At 41.6% G+C, this 17,103-nt stretch overlaps 1 protein-coding gene across 17 annotated transcripts in view; it reads right to left on the reverse strand.

The window, feature by feature from the left end:
• Positions 1-17,103, reverse strand: part of ICA1 (islet cell autoantigen 1) — a 144,269-nt gene that overhangs the window by 12,189 nt on the left and 114,977 nt on the right. For 16 of the 17 annotated variants that reach the window (XM_059933919.1, XM_059933924.1, XM_059933914.1 and 13 more), the window contains 5 exons: positions 15,753-15,850; positions 13,638-13,690; positions 10,927-10,989; positions 10,785-10,817; positions 428-697 (listed from right to left, as the gene is read on the reverse strand). In XM_059933919.1, the coding sequence (XP_059789902.1) occupies positions 428-697; positions 10,785-10,817; positions 10,927-10,989; positions 13,638-13,690; positions 15,753-15,850 (517 nt within the window). Of the gene's footprint in view, positions 1-427; positions 698-10,784; positions 10,818-10,926; positions 10,990-13,637; positions 13,691-15,709; positions 15,851-17,103 lie in introns of those variants that run through there. The other variant, XR_009505064.1, reaches the window with a different exon arrangement.

Here is a 17,103-nt window from a genome sequence, read left to right on the forward strand (position 1 = left end):
AGCTAGGGTGATGGCCAGGAAGAGATGGCGAAGTCAACAAGCCACAACCATGAAGGCAATCTGATCCCTCAAGTGTGCCATGAAAAAGTCTAAAATCAAAGTAAGACAGTAAGACTGAGAACCACCCCTCTAGCCTTTGATTAACAGGAAATGTGAACAGGAGGAGAAAATTATGAGAAGAAATAGATTTTAAACCCTAATACATATCTTAAAGCTGGAACGTGATTCTGAAATTTGAGCTAAAGAGTCACTGACTGTAAAAGGAAAATTTAAAAACCAAAAAAAAAAAAAAAAAAGACACCGGCTATAAGATAAAACCCAGAAAACATTTAAAAAAGATAAGGAAAAATCGGCCATTGGGTTTCAAAAAACAAAAAACAAAAAATGAACCAACAAAAAACCCCATTTCAATCCCTGTGGTACATACCTTCCAGTGAGGCCTGTAAGTCTTTCATATTTTGATCTAGAAGCTGTGAAGGAAGGAATCCTGAGCCTGTCTGGGGCTTGGGGTCTGGCTCTCCTGGGGCCGCAGTGGGTGCTGGCTCCTTCAGCTGACCGTCTCCAAACACAGCAGCCCACTCTTTGCTGAACTCGCCCTCTTCCAGGGAGGAAGCATTGAAGATTTCACTCAACAGCAGCAGGTCATCTTTGTCAGCACCTTCAGGTTCCGGGGTCCCTGCCATTGGGCCCAGGCAAGCTGATCAAAGCAACAGAACACGAAACATATCACCACCAAGGGCCCAGGCCCTAGGGAATACATGTAGTGGGGGCTGGGATGGGACAGACCAGGTGATGGCTAGATTTTTTAAAAAGTTCATCAAAATATAAATTAATCCCCTTATAGCCTCTCAAGAAATTTTGGAATTAAATTTCTAGTGCCATTGAAACCAAGCAATACCCTGTGAGGACTTCCTGGGGACAGCCCCACCCCCCATGTCCCCTGCCTCTTGCTCGTATAAAAGCTTTAGTCTCCTAGGCCTTCCTAGAGTTCGAAAGAGCAAATTTAATCAGAGAAGTAAAACAAAAACAAAGGAACACAGTCAAACAAGACAAAATAATAATAGCTGAGCCATAAAACAAAGTCAAAGACCTTTAGTTTCTCCTCAAGGGTTATAGATAATATCCTGAGCCATATCCTTGAGTTGTTTTACAGATACTAAAACCCCCACCCAGTGGAGGAAGTTAACTACATGCTGACCACCAGCATGTAGACGGGTTGGAACCAGAAGGTTGATGACTGAGATTCCTGTAACATCACCTTGTTACCTTACCATCAACCAATCAGAGAACTGTGTATGAGTTGATCAGACACCCTGCAAGCCACACCCCTAAGCTTGCCTTTAAAACCCTTTCACTAAAAGCCATCGTGGAGTTCTGGTCTTTTGAGCATGAGCTGCCCGTCCTCCTTGCTTGGCTCTACAATAAATGCTGTACTCTCCTTCACTGCAACCTGGTGTCAATAAATTGGCTTTGCTGCTAGTTGGGCAAGTGGACCCTTGTTTAGTTCTCACTCATTCTCTTTCCTTCAAAGCAAGTCCAGTTTCTGAGCATCATTAGAATTGCATTGAAATAGTTTCCACAAAATTCTAGAGTGTTGGTTTCTCCTTAATATAAAAGCACATTTACCACCAATACATTTCTCAGACATGAAACAAAGCCAGGATTGAAGGCATGTTGGAGATCTTAGTTCCTTGTCTGTATAGCTTCCCAAACCTTCCCAAACAAGCCCTAAATTCACAACCAACGCACAATGTGGCAGCCTGCCCTGCCATCCAGGATGAGAAGGGGAGCCTCACCATGCCCAGACTGACTCAGGGAGATGGGAGCAGAGGTATCAGGAAGTCTAACAATGACCAAGAAAGACATCCTTGTTCCTGTCTCATTTGCAGCACCCCAACTGCATAAAGCAAAGGAAAAGTGGGTCTGGTTTGCCTGAGGGCAGTGGTGAAAGAATGACAGGAAAACAGGGCAAATCACACACGGAACCACTAGAGGATGAGCTTCACAGACTAAAGACACAGCCCTGGAGGGTTGGAGTGAGCACTGGACCAAAGGAGGAGCCCCTGGGTCATCCTTTACTTGCTGTGTGACTTTGGTAAGACCCTTAACCCCTCTGGGCCTCTGTTTTTTCATCTATAAAATTTTATTAATAATGCCCACTTGAATATCATCAGGAAGATCAAAAGAAATACAACTGAAACCTCATTGCCGGTCCAGAAGAAAGACTTTAGAGATTCATTCTTACAATATGAACACTGACAAACTACTAAATAGTGAGTACAAGTAGAATGGGGGCATTACTATCACAAATCCTATAACCTTTCATTGCGTTTTCCACATATTTTGAAAACCAAGAATTGATGATTTTTTTTAACTCTGGCTTTGTTATGGTGTCTAATTGCCACTTGGAAACTACAAACATTTTTGTTGTTAAGTCATGAAGAGAGGGAACAATCATGATTTATATTTTCTCTGAGCTAGATGGTAATGCTAACACTGTCATATTAAGTGAGATGAACAGGTTTCCCTCAAATATATGAGATAATTTTTAAAAAGCCTTCAAATGAATTAGATAAAGCTCTTATATCTCTGTCAGCTTTACTGGATCTATTTTCAACAACACTTTATAGAAAGATCTATGATAGAGGGGATTTTGGATGTGCTGTTCAGACTGGCTATCCATCAGGGAGGGGAGGGGTCCAGGCATGCTCATATCACTGTGGTTTAAAAATAGTGGCGAAATACCACCTTAATTGGACAGCTGTCTAAGTTAAGCATTCTTCTTGTTTGTGTTATCACAGAGGTTTGCACTAAGATATAGCCTGTAGGTGTGGTGGTGAGAAGATTGGGAAAATGGCATTTTACTAAACAGGCTTCCGAGACAGTTCTGTAGTGACACAGTAGTGCAGGAACCACTTAGGCCTGTGCGTGGTAGGGAAGGCAGGGCAGGAGAGGTGACGCAGCTCACTGCTGTGAACAAAGGAAGGAACCTCGGCTGTGACAGGGTGTGTCCATCAACATGCATTTGGGTGTCCTTCCTCCCTCTCCCTCAGTTTCTCTCAGCATCACCCTTTTTACATCTATTTACATCTATTAACTTCACAAATCTCTGTACTTCCTACTTTCAGTTGGGATCTGAGTGCCCAAATCTTTTCTCATGGTTTACTTTCTAGCCTGACTGAAACCAGAGGATTGCTGAACCAAACTCCTTTTATTGGAACCAATTCAAGTCGATGTACAGACCCTAGAGAAACAGATGACTTTAAACGAACATTGAAAATTATGTGCATTCCTCCCAAAGTCACTTTACAGCTCTCCACTGAGTCAAACCCTGGGGGAGCCTTCGTTGCTTTCATCTAGATGTACAGTACAGGGAAAATCACAACCAACATTAGCAACTACAAATAATAAACCTTGAGAGCCTTTCAGAAATAACCACAGACTGGAAGAGCTCTTTGTGTTTACTCTTTCGGTTTTGTGCAATGGCATTTAGAGTAGACCTCTTTGGGTTTTGTTAACTTAGCATCCCTTTCCTCCTCCTCTTTAGTTTCCCTTCGGGGAGACACCTTCTCCTCTGATCCTGGTGAGATACCACTTAAGATGCCTCACCACCTCATCCCAGGTGGATGTGTGACCTAGGCTGGCCAGAGTCTTTCATTTCTCAGGGCATGGTGACTGGCTCAGGGATGGGCATATGCCAGAGGCTTCCCTGAGTTTGGAATATGGAAGCTGGAAGGAAGAAGGGCTCTCTTCTTTGGGATTCTAAGTTCTAAAGATGCAGAGTTGAGGCTCCCAGTGATGACAGAGCCAACCAGGGAGGGAAGAGTTAGAAACAGAATCCTGACAACCCTGTTTAAGCCCCTGGATACAGCCTTGCTTAAAGTCAATCCACCTAAGTTACATGGACCAATAGCCATACATTCTTTTATTTTCTTTTAATTTTAAAGCTAAACTATTTAGAGAAGGATTTCTATTACTTCCAACCGAACGATTCCCAACTAATAATCTATCCTATCCAACTCAAATTTAGTGACTGAAATAAGAAAAGGACCCACGGGGAGGATGATACTGTCCAGAGCTAGTTCTGAATTGAGATTTAGTCTAAGGTCTACCATTGAATGTGGCCTATTACTTAGTGTCCTGGTTATTTAACAGTTAAAGCAGGCTGCACTGTGGATATTTTCTCTTTTAAGAAAACTTGTTAGCTGAAAGCAATGAAACTGACAATGACTTGAACCTGAAAACAGGGAAACCTCCTAATTATTGCCCGGATAATTAAGATGCTTGAAATTACTGCACATAACTTGTAAGAAAATTACAAGTAGAAAAGGACAGGTTTAGCTCTATAACCAGACAAGTCAAGACTTGAAAAATAACACTAGTCAGTTGGCTCTTAAGAATCATGCTATCATTTTCTTTGGAAATAATTCAACTCAACTGTGAGAAAATGAGGACACACAGAGATACGATAAGCTCTTTGAGAGAAGCCTGGTGAGAGTTACAACTGGAGTCACAGCCTCCACCGTGTAGATGAGCAAGCGTTGCTCCTGGGTTACGGAGCCCCACCCTGCCTTTGTCTTAAAGAATGAACAAAGAGATCGCAGGGGCCAAATCCACAGATACTCCTCCCAGCCCCCTTCATGCCCTTGCTGGCTCTCAAGTCTCCATGTTTACTTTCCTATCAGTAACCCAACCGCAGATATTACTACAAAAAAAAAAAAAGCAACACACGTGACATACTCAAATTCTCACTGCTTGGGCCTCCAGCTCTACGACCCTTCATGCACTCCCTCATCCTTTGCAAGATTAGCCCTCCCTATGCTCTCCCCATGCTTGTGGGAGCCTGCTCTGCTCCCAGTATTATTCCAACATCAGCATCTGTAATCGTTCATTCTCCAAGGCTTCCTCTCTCTGACCTCAGGTGTGTGCACAGCCAACAATGTCAATCTTCACTTGATATTGCTGTCTCTCCCCACACACCCCCTGTCAACTTACTGTCCTAGTTTCTTCTTTCTTCTACAGCCACACACTCTACTTTGTCACCACTCTTTTTGGGGCTGTCTGTAATCAAGTTCCTGCCCCCACCTACACTGAAGTGGCCCTCTTGAAGGTTAACAGAGAGATCCTCATGGCAGATTCCAAGCCCCTTTGCTCAGGTTTTGACCTCTGTAGCACTTTGCACTAATGCCCACTCTGGAAACGCTGTCATCTCCTGTGAGTCCCCATCAAGTGGCTCTCTTGGATGTCCTCCTATCTCCTTGACAATACTTTCCCTGCTGCCTGTTCCTATTCTGGTTGCCCTTAAGATTTCCTCCTAAGCCATCATCTCTCTCTTCCCTACATTCTCTACATAGAAGATCTCATTTGTTCTCATGGTTCCAGTGTTGCTTGGGAACATCCTCAAATCTCCATCTCCAACTCCAACTTCTTTCTTGAACTTGGATGACAAATTCCTACCTGGGGGCCCTTAGGGGTTTGTCCATTGGCGAGCCTGCTGGAGCTCCATAAAAGGCACCCTCCTGCTGTATACCTTTGCTTAATTCAGCTGTGAGGTTATTACTCCCTTCCTCAAAAACCTTCAGTGGCCCCCTCTGACTCCTGAGTGAAGTAACACTCCTTATGGTGGGTTCAGGATCACTACAGTCAAGCTTTAAGGCAGCCCTTTCAGCAGCTCGCCAACACTGCCTTCAGGGAAGCCTACGATTCAGCAAAACTCCTCTGCCTGCCATTCCTCAAACATGCTTTCCTGCCTTCCTGTCTGGCAACCTGCTGTTTTCTACCAATGAGATGCCCAAAGAGAAGAGTCATACTCAACTGAAAGGGATCGTATAAATCATCTCCTCTAACTCATTTTACAGATGAGGAAAAATACACCCAGGCTAGATGACCTCAAGGTCATATAATTTATTAGTTATAAATTATCTGGCTAGAGACCCCTGGCTCACTGGTCAAGTTGTTTTTTCAGTGCACCACACTGCTTTCGCTTCAGAGCCTATTAAGGGTCTCATATATAAACAAATATTTAAGTTTTGTAAAGTTTGTAGGGTTTCTAAGGTCATATGGCTCCACTGGTAGCTAGGCAAAGCTCACAGCTGCAGGCACCATGGCAGAATGGTCGAGATGAGAGCCCCACTCAGCACGTTTACCCTGCCCTGCCCTGCCCGGCCCAAGGATTCAAAAATAAAAACCCTATGCCTCTGGGAAAACATTCCCTAGGAACAGTGATTCTGACCCAGTGAGTTTTCAATGAGTGAAAACTGACCTTCAGAGGAAGCTCTCAAGTTCAGACTGAGTGTGGGTGACAGAAAGCTAAGGTAGGGACCAGGTGACAGCCCACTCGGGTGATATTTTTGAAATCATACAGAGTTTCATGACCTCAGCAGAAATTAGGAACACAGAAGATGGAAACATAATTACACAGACCCAAAATGAGAGCACAGGAAAACAAGTAGATAAATGTCACAGAAGTTCCCTTCATCTGTGTGTGAAACAGGAAGACACTCTGGTTTGCTCCCTGGTCCCCACTCTCAACATTATGACTAATTGTAAAGGCCACACGCTTGAAACACACATGAAAAACCCCAAACACCAACACTATCCTCACACTTGGGTAGGAAACCACCCTACGAAGCTGTCTAACAAGAAAAATAGTCTTCATTATAAAAGGCTCTGGTAACAAATTGTACTTGTTTGGAATTCAAGAATACTGCTTCTAAAAACTCCCTTCTGGTGAAAAAAGACATAGTAATAGCAGATGGAGGAAAACCCACCCCGCCCACTCTCTGGGACACACACACACACACACACACACACACCCCAAACAAAAAACAAAACAAAAAACCCCTCCCCCATCAGAGAAAAAAACCCCAACAATGCTAGACCCTGAGTAGGCACTCAAAAAATACTTTTTGATGAGCCCGCACCTCCATTGTAGCATTAGAGCTTAACACGCAAGCAATGTTACTGGAAAACTTGATACCTGGAGCAGGGGTAAAGCTACATAGAACACTACAGACGATAAGGTGATCAAATAAGAACAGTATTTGGTTTTAAAGTACACCATTATCTCATGAAAGGAAACAAGCCAGCAGTTTTCTCCCTAGGAGACTGAGGGAGACAGGGATAAGGGAAAGTTTATGAGAAAAGATAATGAGCTTAGTGTTTGACACATGGCTGTGAGGAAGCAGTGGGATCCCTAGTTAGATAGATAGATAGATAGATAGATAGATAGATAGATAGATAGATAGATAGATATAGTTAAGTACAGGAGACAGTTCTGAATGACTGGGCAGGACCTGGGTGCAGGGACAGAAATGCATATTACTGCTACAGGCTAAAGTTTCTCACCCAGACATATGGGAGCTAGTGAGTGAGTGTCTCAGCCATTTGCTAATTGGCCAGAATTTAGAATTGCAAGTCTGGAGATAGAAACCAAGGAAGCAGCCAAAGACAAACATTTTCATTGTAATAAGAACAATTAAACCATTTTTAAATTGGTCCAGTTAGTCCTGTCCTAGAGAGGGATATTTTGGATAAGGCCGAGTTAGGAGATTTAGGTGAGCTGAATTCATGGAACTCTCTTCTGCTTTATCCCACCACTTTCTGTTCAGTTATCTGAGAGTTATTTCTCTTGGCCCAACTTTGAGGAACACAAGACTTTACATGTTATAACTCGTGAACTGAGACTAAGGGCTGTCACATGTGGTCACAAGGTGATTTCAGAGCCACTTTCAAGTATCTCAAAATGTCACTCAGTTTCTTTTTCATTTAAAATGTTTGTATAAACTGGCTAAATATTGGTTTTCCATTACATTATCTATTTAGTAGGAGAAAACACATTTCATTATGACACTGAGTCGGAGTGATTTTCTGGGCCACGGCTCCTGGAGAATTGTGTCTTTGCTGTAGACAGAAGCGGCCTGCTCTCTGATAACACTGTATCAGGGCTTAGCCATGACTTGTCCAACAGAATCACCGCTGGGAGTGAGCCAGCCTCCAAGCAGCAGGGTGCTAGAGTTTACAGCTCCCCGAGTCCTATAAAGTCAGCCATCCCTGGATTAAGCTCCTTTTATTTCTTGATTGTTTAATGTCTTACATATTATAATCAGTATTTTAATTCAGGAGTTGGGCCTTCTGGCAGTTTTCCGAAGGGCACACATTTGGAAGTCAACTAATTAAGAGTATTCTTTTCTTCCATCACCGCGAGTTCTCTGTACACTGAGAGAATATTTTCATACTCGTGGCCATGTTAATTTTTAAGCTGATGCTACGCCTGGGGCTGCGGACGCAGAAGAGGCAGATAGAGGGAAAGCACGCCTGGTGACTCAAGGGGGACTTTGTGGGTTGGCAGAGATAAAGGGAAAGGAGAAATTATGTGACACTGCATTTAACCAAGCAAATTTGTAAATGAATTTTTCTGCCTGAGAACGAGTACACATTTTGAGGAAGAGCACATTCATCTCTTTATCTTCAGAATTAAATTGAGTGCTCAAAAAAAAAAAAAAAAAAGGTATATGAGCCGCAATTCTACGAAACAAAGATTGTAACTATAAACCAATGAGGTGTGGAAGTTGTTTTAAATAAGTAGAAAGATATCAATCTTATTCCAACATATCTTGGCATATGCGTTAGAAGAAGCTCATGAAAGTAAGCCTGTATCTTGGGCAGTTAGCATTTCTGACTTAATTCTGTGAAGAAAGGCGTGGCTACTGGGCTAGTGTTGTACCACTATGACCAAGTTTAAAAAGTCAAAATCCAAAACCAAGAAACTTTTTTTGGAAGAAGCAGGGAAACACGAGACTATAGACTCAAATGTGCTTGTGTCTGTGTAAAGAAACACTGGAGGATGCACTAGGGGATGGGAGTGTTGGAATAGAGAGGAGAGTGGGCAGCAGCAATGGGAGTGAGAGGTTTGCTTTTGTTTTTTTTACTGTATACATTTTTATCATTTTGATTTTTGCACCAATGTGAATATACCACCTACTCAAAAATTATGTTTATTAAAATAATGAAATTAAATAGGAGATAATAAAAGCAAAGAGCAAACTATATAAACAAGAGGTTGGGAATAGGATAAATCATATTCCTATCAAAATAAATTGAAGCTTATGTATAATTATAAATAATTTGTTAAATGTTAAGACTTGCTAAAACTAGGTGGTGGGTACCTATTACTTGTTATATTATTATCCTTATCTCACCTTTGTAAGACTGAAATATTTTCCCCTCCAAAAAATAATTTGTTTAAAAGCACTATTATTTCATCAAAATATTCTATCCTTAAGCCAAGGGAGAAACATTTTTATGAATATATAGGCCATGTAATGGCAATCTGCATTAATTATTTGCTTTTTTACTTTCATAACCTGGTGTGATTTCAGTATTTACAAATACGTAGACATTCTGATAAATACGCATGGACATTCATGAAATACTGCACAGTGTGTTGCCTGGAATGAAAAATTAATAAGGAAAGTGGGTTTCTGCCCTCAAGTTTATATGCCTTAGCCTTGGAAACTTTTTTAAAGCCTTGGAAACTTAGTGCTAGAGTTGTGATGCCTTTCCAATTTTGAAAAAACTTTAACCAATGTCCTCTGTTTTCCAGACTTTCTCCTCTCACACTCTGGGAATTAAATCCAAATCAAGCAAAGACTGAGTAGAGAAAATCATCAGCCCTAGGTAACTGGGGCCGGCAGGATGATCTTGGCCCACTTCTAGTCCTGTAAGAAACCTGTAAGACCAGGGCAGACGGTATGCCAGCCGCCCAGGGCAAGGGATGCTCTAGAATTTGGCTGAGAATCTCAGGGGTAGGATGGAAAGCAAAGGCTATGACCAAGCTGAACACACTCAATTTCTTGGGATCGCTTAAGACTAGGCATGTCTCATCCAAATCCATAGTTCTGGAATCTCTTGTTGGGGGCTATTTAGTAAATGATTTTAGGTCTGGTGAACTTGGGTGTGGGACCTGGCCAGGCAAGCTTTCCCTGTGCATTTAACTAAGGTTCAATGAAGATAAGCACAGTACATCAGCAGGGCAACATTTCTTTCTTTCTTTTTTTTTTTAATTAGATTTTTCTTTTTCTGAAAATTGCCTAAATTCATAATTTATAATCTATTTATTTATTTTAAAAAATTTATCTATTTTTGGCCACACTATGCACAGCACGTGGGATCTTAGTTCCCCAACCAGGGATCAAACCCGCGACCCCTGTAGTGGAAGCGCAGAGTCTTAACCACTGGACTGCCAGGGAAGTCCCAGCAAGGCAACATTTCTAGTCCTACCATCTCTGCTTACCGTTTGGAGAGTGTCCCTGTGTCAGAGACGATGAAAGACCCTTTGCATACTTGATCTCCAATCCTGGCAATAACCCAGCAAGACTGTTGCTACTGGCTCCAATTTACAAATGAGAACAACTGAGGCTAAAAGAGTTTAAGTATGAAGCAAGTTACTTAAGGCCACAGAGATCATTTATAGGAGAACCATATTTAAATTCAGGTCTGTCTGATTCTGAAAGCCATGGTTTTTTTCTCCTCCAGCATTCAACCTCTGACATAAAAGCTTAGTTTGAACATTATGTAATTACACTAAAGATGACAGATCTACACATACTATTTGTGCTTGAGCATATTTGAAGTCACTTATAAAGACAAATGACAGTCACCTAAAAACAATTGCTTGGGAATGCAAAGCTATTCAAAACATAAAAATTACATTTTCCTGCATGTAACAACAGTATTTAAAATATTAAACAAATTATAACCCCAAAGAAATGCATAAATCTTACCACCTTCCTCGAGTTTCATGTCTAATAGTTCATCTATAGGTTCATTAGAGGAGAAGAAAGAAAAGAAAAATGAGTCATTTTCATTTTGTAAGGAGTTTGGTCAAATTACTAAAATTGAGTTGTTTTTCTTAATCTAGATTACCTGAGCATGCATTATGTATAGAGCTTTTGTCTAAGGCAGATAAAACACTTTTTCCATCTTCAGCTGTAAATATAACACATGCATTTGGTTATCACCAATTCAGAAAGGTGTGTGTGTTCATATACTAACGCTAAGGTAAATACATGGCTTCAGGAAGAAATGGTATCCACAAACTCACTCATGCAGAAGCAGGGGTCCTCAGATGATATTTTACTCAAGCTGCTGGCTCTCAATGAATGCTGAGTTAACAGCCCTGAATCCTTATTTTGTTTGGTAGAAAACTATATGACACTGATCAACAATTCTCCTTCTACAGACAAATGTGTGACTTATGTACTGGAAGATCGACTGACGGTGCGCTAAGGAACCTCAGCCACGTGGGCCTGGCTAAAATAAAAGGGCAGATTACGGGTGAAAGAAGCCAACCTGTAAAGGCTAAATTCAGCGTGATTCCAACTATATGACATTCTGGAAAAAGCAAAACTATGGAGACAATAAGAAGATCAGTGGTTGCTAGGAGTTTGTGGGAGGGAAAGGTGAATAGGTGAAGCAACGGGGGATTTTTAGGACAGTGAAACTACTCTGCATGTGGTAGATACATGGCGTTAAACATTTGTGAAAACCTACAGACTGTACAACATCTAATGGAAACTATGGAATTTGAGTGATAATGATATGTCAGTGTTGGTTCATTGATTGTTTACCCTGGTGGGGGATGTTGCTAGTGGGGGTGGCTATGCATGTGTGGGGGCAGGGCATATATGGGGACTCTTTGTACCTTCTACCTGATAAAGTGTGTGTGTGTGTGTGTGTGTGTGTACACACAATACAACAGCCTTAAAACTTGGTTTGCTCATATGTACATTAGACTTTCTACAGGTCCCAGAATAAAAGACAGATGGCACTTCATTATAATGGATTCCATTCTGTGTATATATAAAATAAGGAAATCAACATTTATGATCTCAAAATATTATGCAGCTACCACAAGCAAGTGAACATATGGCACAAAGAGAAAATTTGATCCCCCTGTATTGTCGCATGTTGTATAAATATATGATTTATATTGATAATTTCAATAGAATCAACTGGAGTTTACATTTTTCCCACAAAACTAAAATTTTTCTATTCAATTACTTAGATTCCCACAGGATTCGTGCTGTCGGCCCTGCATGATCCTGAGGCTGGAGGGTGTGGATCAATACAGTCAGAGACTCTTACATGGCCAGCCTGCCTCTCTGGCTTCTTCTACCACTTACTCCCTCCGTCAACCTCTAGGACATTGTTCCTCTGACCTTCTCCTGGTCCTCCCTGGCTCATGGTCTTTGCCCAGGCTGTTTCTTTTGCTTTGACAGGTCTTGCAGTAGCCTTGACTTAGCCAGTTCCCCGATGCCCTGAGACAGGTGAAGTCACCCTAACACACAGGCCCATCGCCCTTGCAGCCCTCACCCAAGGTGGAGTTGCCCAGTCACTTGTGTAATTGTCAGGTTACCACCTGCTTCCCCTTTTGACTGTAAGCCCCATTCTGGAAAGGTCTACCACCATGGGCCCAGAGCCCTGTGCTGTGCCCGCCACAGAGGTGGCTCTCAATTAACATCCGCTGAACAAATGAACAAGTACATGAGTAAGTGAAGGCATACAAGCATGAAGGGATGACAGGAAGCCAAGCTGTAGAGGCAAAAAGGTGACAGTTTTTTTCTTTTTCCCTGTTGAAAGACAGATGGGGGAAAAGCAAAGGAAGCAGTAAATGGGAGAAGAATAAAGTAGGTGATGTGGTTGGAAAAGTAGGAAGGAAGATGGAAGGAAGACAGAGTGTGAAGGGAAAAGATGGAAGAGAGGGGGAGTTCCAGGGTGTAATCTGCCACCTCCTGTCTCCTGGAAAGGCTGCCCCAGCAAAGGGCAGAGGCAGATATGTTCCAAGAGGGCCAGGCTGAACAGGCGGTTGGGGTAATTTTAGTTCTCTTCCTATCACCTATAAAACTTTCCCCTGCGTCTCCAAGAATCTGAGTCCCAATGAAAGGCTCAGCTTTCCACCCTCAGTTCTGTCACACTTTACCCTACCCCGTGCTCCTCATGCGAGAACCACCAGTGAACGAATGGGCTGTAATAGCAGAAGGCAGGAGTAGCTGACAAGCCCTTCACAGCACACTGTCTGGTCCCCCAGTGCTCTGATCCCTCTTCCGACCACACGAGGGTCAGTACGCCAGAGGGATCTGGTGTCACTCAGTACTGAGCAGGCCCAGGAACCACCTGGAAGAGCAGTGTCTGAGCTCTCCCATCTGTTCCCAACCATGACCAATACACACCCCATGACACAGCCAAAATCGAACTCCCCTGATGTCATCATGTAATCTCTTTACAACCATCTCTACAGCCCAAATGGCAGTTACAACTCGTAATGGTAACAGCAGAAATGTTATCACCTGTTGTAAAAGAAATAGTCTCAATTGTGATGCTGCCCTGACAGGCTGCTGCTGAAATGACTAATGATGCTGTTTTCTAGTTCAAAATATACAACCTCTCTCAATAACGCTATAGGGTCAACAGCACTGATACTTGAAAATTTAAAACTTAAATGATAGGAAGCAAATTAATATAGAATTTTCTCAATTGGAAAAAAAGGTCTAGAAGAAGTTTACCAAAAAAGAAAACGAGCTGGCTGTTGTGCAGCAGTATTTCAGAAGCAGTTCTCAATAAAAATCGAAACTTACTCTTAAAACTAGAGGATTCCTTGTGCTGGTTTTCATCCTCTAATGAAATTAACCTTAAAATTAAAAAACAAAGTTTAGTAATGTTGTTCTGAAAATGTTATACTTACGACAGAGCCAGATTTTCTGTACAATATCTATTACTGTACATACACACACACACACACAATATGAACATACAGTCATTTACATGCTATACATTTTTGGAAGAAGAAATAAATGTGCTGGCTTTCTTCTGTCCCTGTACTAAAACTGGTTAGTAGTATCTTAACATCTGAATTTAGTTTCATGCCAAGGCACATATTCTGTAAATATCTAGGTGGGCAGTTATGTATAACAAAGATAGATACTTACAGTTATCACTTTAAAAACATAGTTAACAAACTGATGGACAAGCAGGTGTTTATTCTGATTCCTGGTGTTACAGGAGAGGATACCTCAGGAGGGTAGCTAAATTACATAAGGCGGAAAGCAGGATCATTCTCAAATCCACAAGACTGTCGCCTACTGAACTCTCATTATTCATGGGTAAGATCATGGCGCAGATACATCACCACCCTGAGATTCAGCTGGTGCCTCTGAATCCCCCTCCTAGCAAAGTGGTTCACCTTACCTGCCATTTCTGAACAAAATTCTTATTAAATTTCATTGTCATTTAAACTAGTTACTAGGTTATACTTTTTGAGCTTTAAAAAAGGAAGTACTAAAAATAATGAAGAAGTATGAAATTAATTAAAACTAACCACCCAAAACTAATCTTCGGTGGTTCCTCTCTAAGTAAAAGTTAATGCTTTATTTTGATTGCAGTAACATATACGGCGAAAAGAAGGCACCAGAACTCACTCCAGGCTCTGCCTCTTACTATACAAGGGGCCACAGGCAGTCCCTTAACCTCTCTGAGCCCCACTTCTATCATTAACACAACAGGGAAATGCCTACATTAATTACATGGAGGGTCATCATGAGAATGAGTTGAGATAACATGAATAAAGCACCTGGCATTGTGTTTCATACACAGTAGGTGCTCATTAAATGGTAGCTAGCATCACCATTACTACCAGGAATAGGTTAAATTGCTTCTCCCTAAAATAGTCAATTGTACTAGATTCAGAGCACATTCTATAGCTGTTCCTACAGTGAAAAACTGTCTTTGTTCTGCACTAAAGAAATTTTCTAGTATTTGCTTTAAAATTAAAGAAGGCTACTCTTGGTGGTAAATACTTCCGTCAGACAAAAAAGATATATTTAAAACCTGATTTAGAAACACAGTAAAAATGTAAACCTGTTTTAGCACAAGATTGTCATCTAAACTTTTTTGTGTGGAAAAGGAAGAGCAAATGGAGGTAAGGTAACCTACTTTGCTTTCCTAGGTTAGCCAGCTCAAGATTAACCCCATTCCCACGGGCTATGACATCTCAACAGAAAAAGACATAGGTTCACATGTAAACCTCCTCCTTGCTGTATGAGATGAGGAATCATGCAGCATATACGTTGAAAAGTTCATCTCAGTGTTTAAAAATGACTGGAGGAGCCTTCTCTGCAAAGAGGCAAGAAATGACGATGGAGAGTCACTTCCTGCGCTCAAAGCTGCTCTCCGCTTCACAGAGGAGAAAACAGAAAGTCTGCATGTAGAAACAAAATGTCAAGACCCAACAGTTGTGTATCATAACACCTGAGTACTACATGTGTTGTGAGGTAAGCTAATAAGTTATTTCCTTCTATGAGAGAAAAGCCAAGGATTTCCTATCTAGGACAGGATCTTGTAACTGATGGTGACAAAAGGAATAGAGGGGGTGCAGAAATCCCAGAGAGCAGGAAGCTGGGGCTGAGGCCAGGGAGCACTGGGGACCTTTGCCCTCTCTTGCCCCAGTCAACTCCTCGCAAGTTGCCCTTCCTAAGACCCCAGAAAGGGGTCTCTTCTTGGGATAAGTGAGTCCCGGCCTAGCAGGAATATGTGAGGGGAGGAGTTTGGCCTCAATTTCAGTACATCTACTCAGAGAAGTGAGGAAGTAAAGCAATCACCCTGTGTCAGAAACCCCAGCAGACTTGGTCAGCGAGGATGGCGGTGGCCTTACCTGTGGGAGGAAAGGTTTGCCAAGAGAAGGAGCCATGACTTACTGACTTGGCTCCTCCACTGAGGCCTCTGCACTTTCCTGCTGGGCGATCCTCTTCCTTTCTTCTTTCTCAACCAGCTTTTTCATAGGGTCTTGTAAGCTCTTGATCAGGATAATAGGAAAGAAAACAAAAGAAAATGAAAGATCAATTAAAAACTCAACTGCCACTGGTCCCAGTAATCAAACCCTGAATTAGAGGTTTGGGGAGGTAACCTTGAACCAAACAAGTTGACAGAAATGAAATTTTGGATGTTCTCAGACCTATCCAAGAAATACTAGCTTATAAAGGAGACTTGTTTTGCCACTAGATTTATGTTTTCCCTTTTGTGATAAGTTATTCAAAAGAAGGCCTTTTGGCTATTACTAACTTTATGTTCCATCTTTAACATGCAGCTAAGATAAACATTCTGTTCTGCTTGCAGCCCACACACTGACAGAGTAGAAGCTTTCTCTCCCCCAAAGATGAGACAATTTTATTTTTAATTTTGTTTGCTATTTTGCAATCTAAAACAGCTTATTTTTTAAAAACAAGAGGAAACAAACCCTTTTTTTTTTCAAACCCAAAATAGTGGCTTAACATATTCTGACAAGTTAACTCCCACGAGTGGACAGAGCAGGTGCATCCAAATCTTTGTAGGTTAAAAACGGATGAGAGTCTTTTTTTGGCACACAATTTCTTTGAGTGACTGTTCTTAAAGTTTATTAAATATTTAAGGAAAGGTTTTTGTCTTTGTTTTTGTTTTTTAAAAAGCAAGTGCCAAGGGACTGTACACCAGTGACAAAGCCTGAAAAAGCAAAACATTCCTGTAACAACTGAATAATGAGTTATACAAAAAGATCTCTATTTCTGGCCTAATTATAATACAAACAAAAAAGAAATATCTCAAGATACTTATCCTGCTTATATTCTCAGAACTATTAAAATCCAAGTCCTCATCCTTTGGGTCTTCACCTCTCTGTTCCCGTCTCCCTCCTTCCCATCCTTCACTTTTCTAGTATGACACACACACAGAGGAGGCAATAACGTTTCATATGCCAGCTCGGACTGATTATTGATGGCTGACCGGAGGGCTGGGTGAAGATGGTCTGAAGGCTGAGTCTTGGCGGAGTGGAGCTGTGATTGGTTTTGGTGTCTGCCATGGACACCAGATGGACACTGGTGTCACTCCTCCTGCTAGAATAATTTTCCTATAACACCCAGGACATCACGTTACCCTTTTTCTCAAGAACCCACTGTAGTTTCTTATTTCCTTCCATTTCTAGTCTAAACTTCTCTGACCAATTTAAAAGATCTTCTAAAATGTGACCCTATCCTACTCTTCCAGGTGCTTTCCCACTAACCTCACATGTCCTTC

Source organism: Balaenoptera ricei, chromosome 9 (assembly GCF_028023285.1).
Source record: "Balaenoptera ricei isolate mBalRic1 chromosome 9, mBalRic1.hap2, whole genome shotgun sequence".
Lineage (NCBI taxonomy): Eukaryota > Metazoa > Chordata > Mammalia > Artiodactyla > Balaenopteridae > Balaenoptera > Balaenoptera ricei.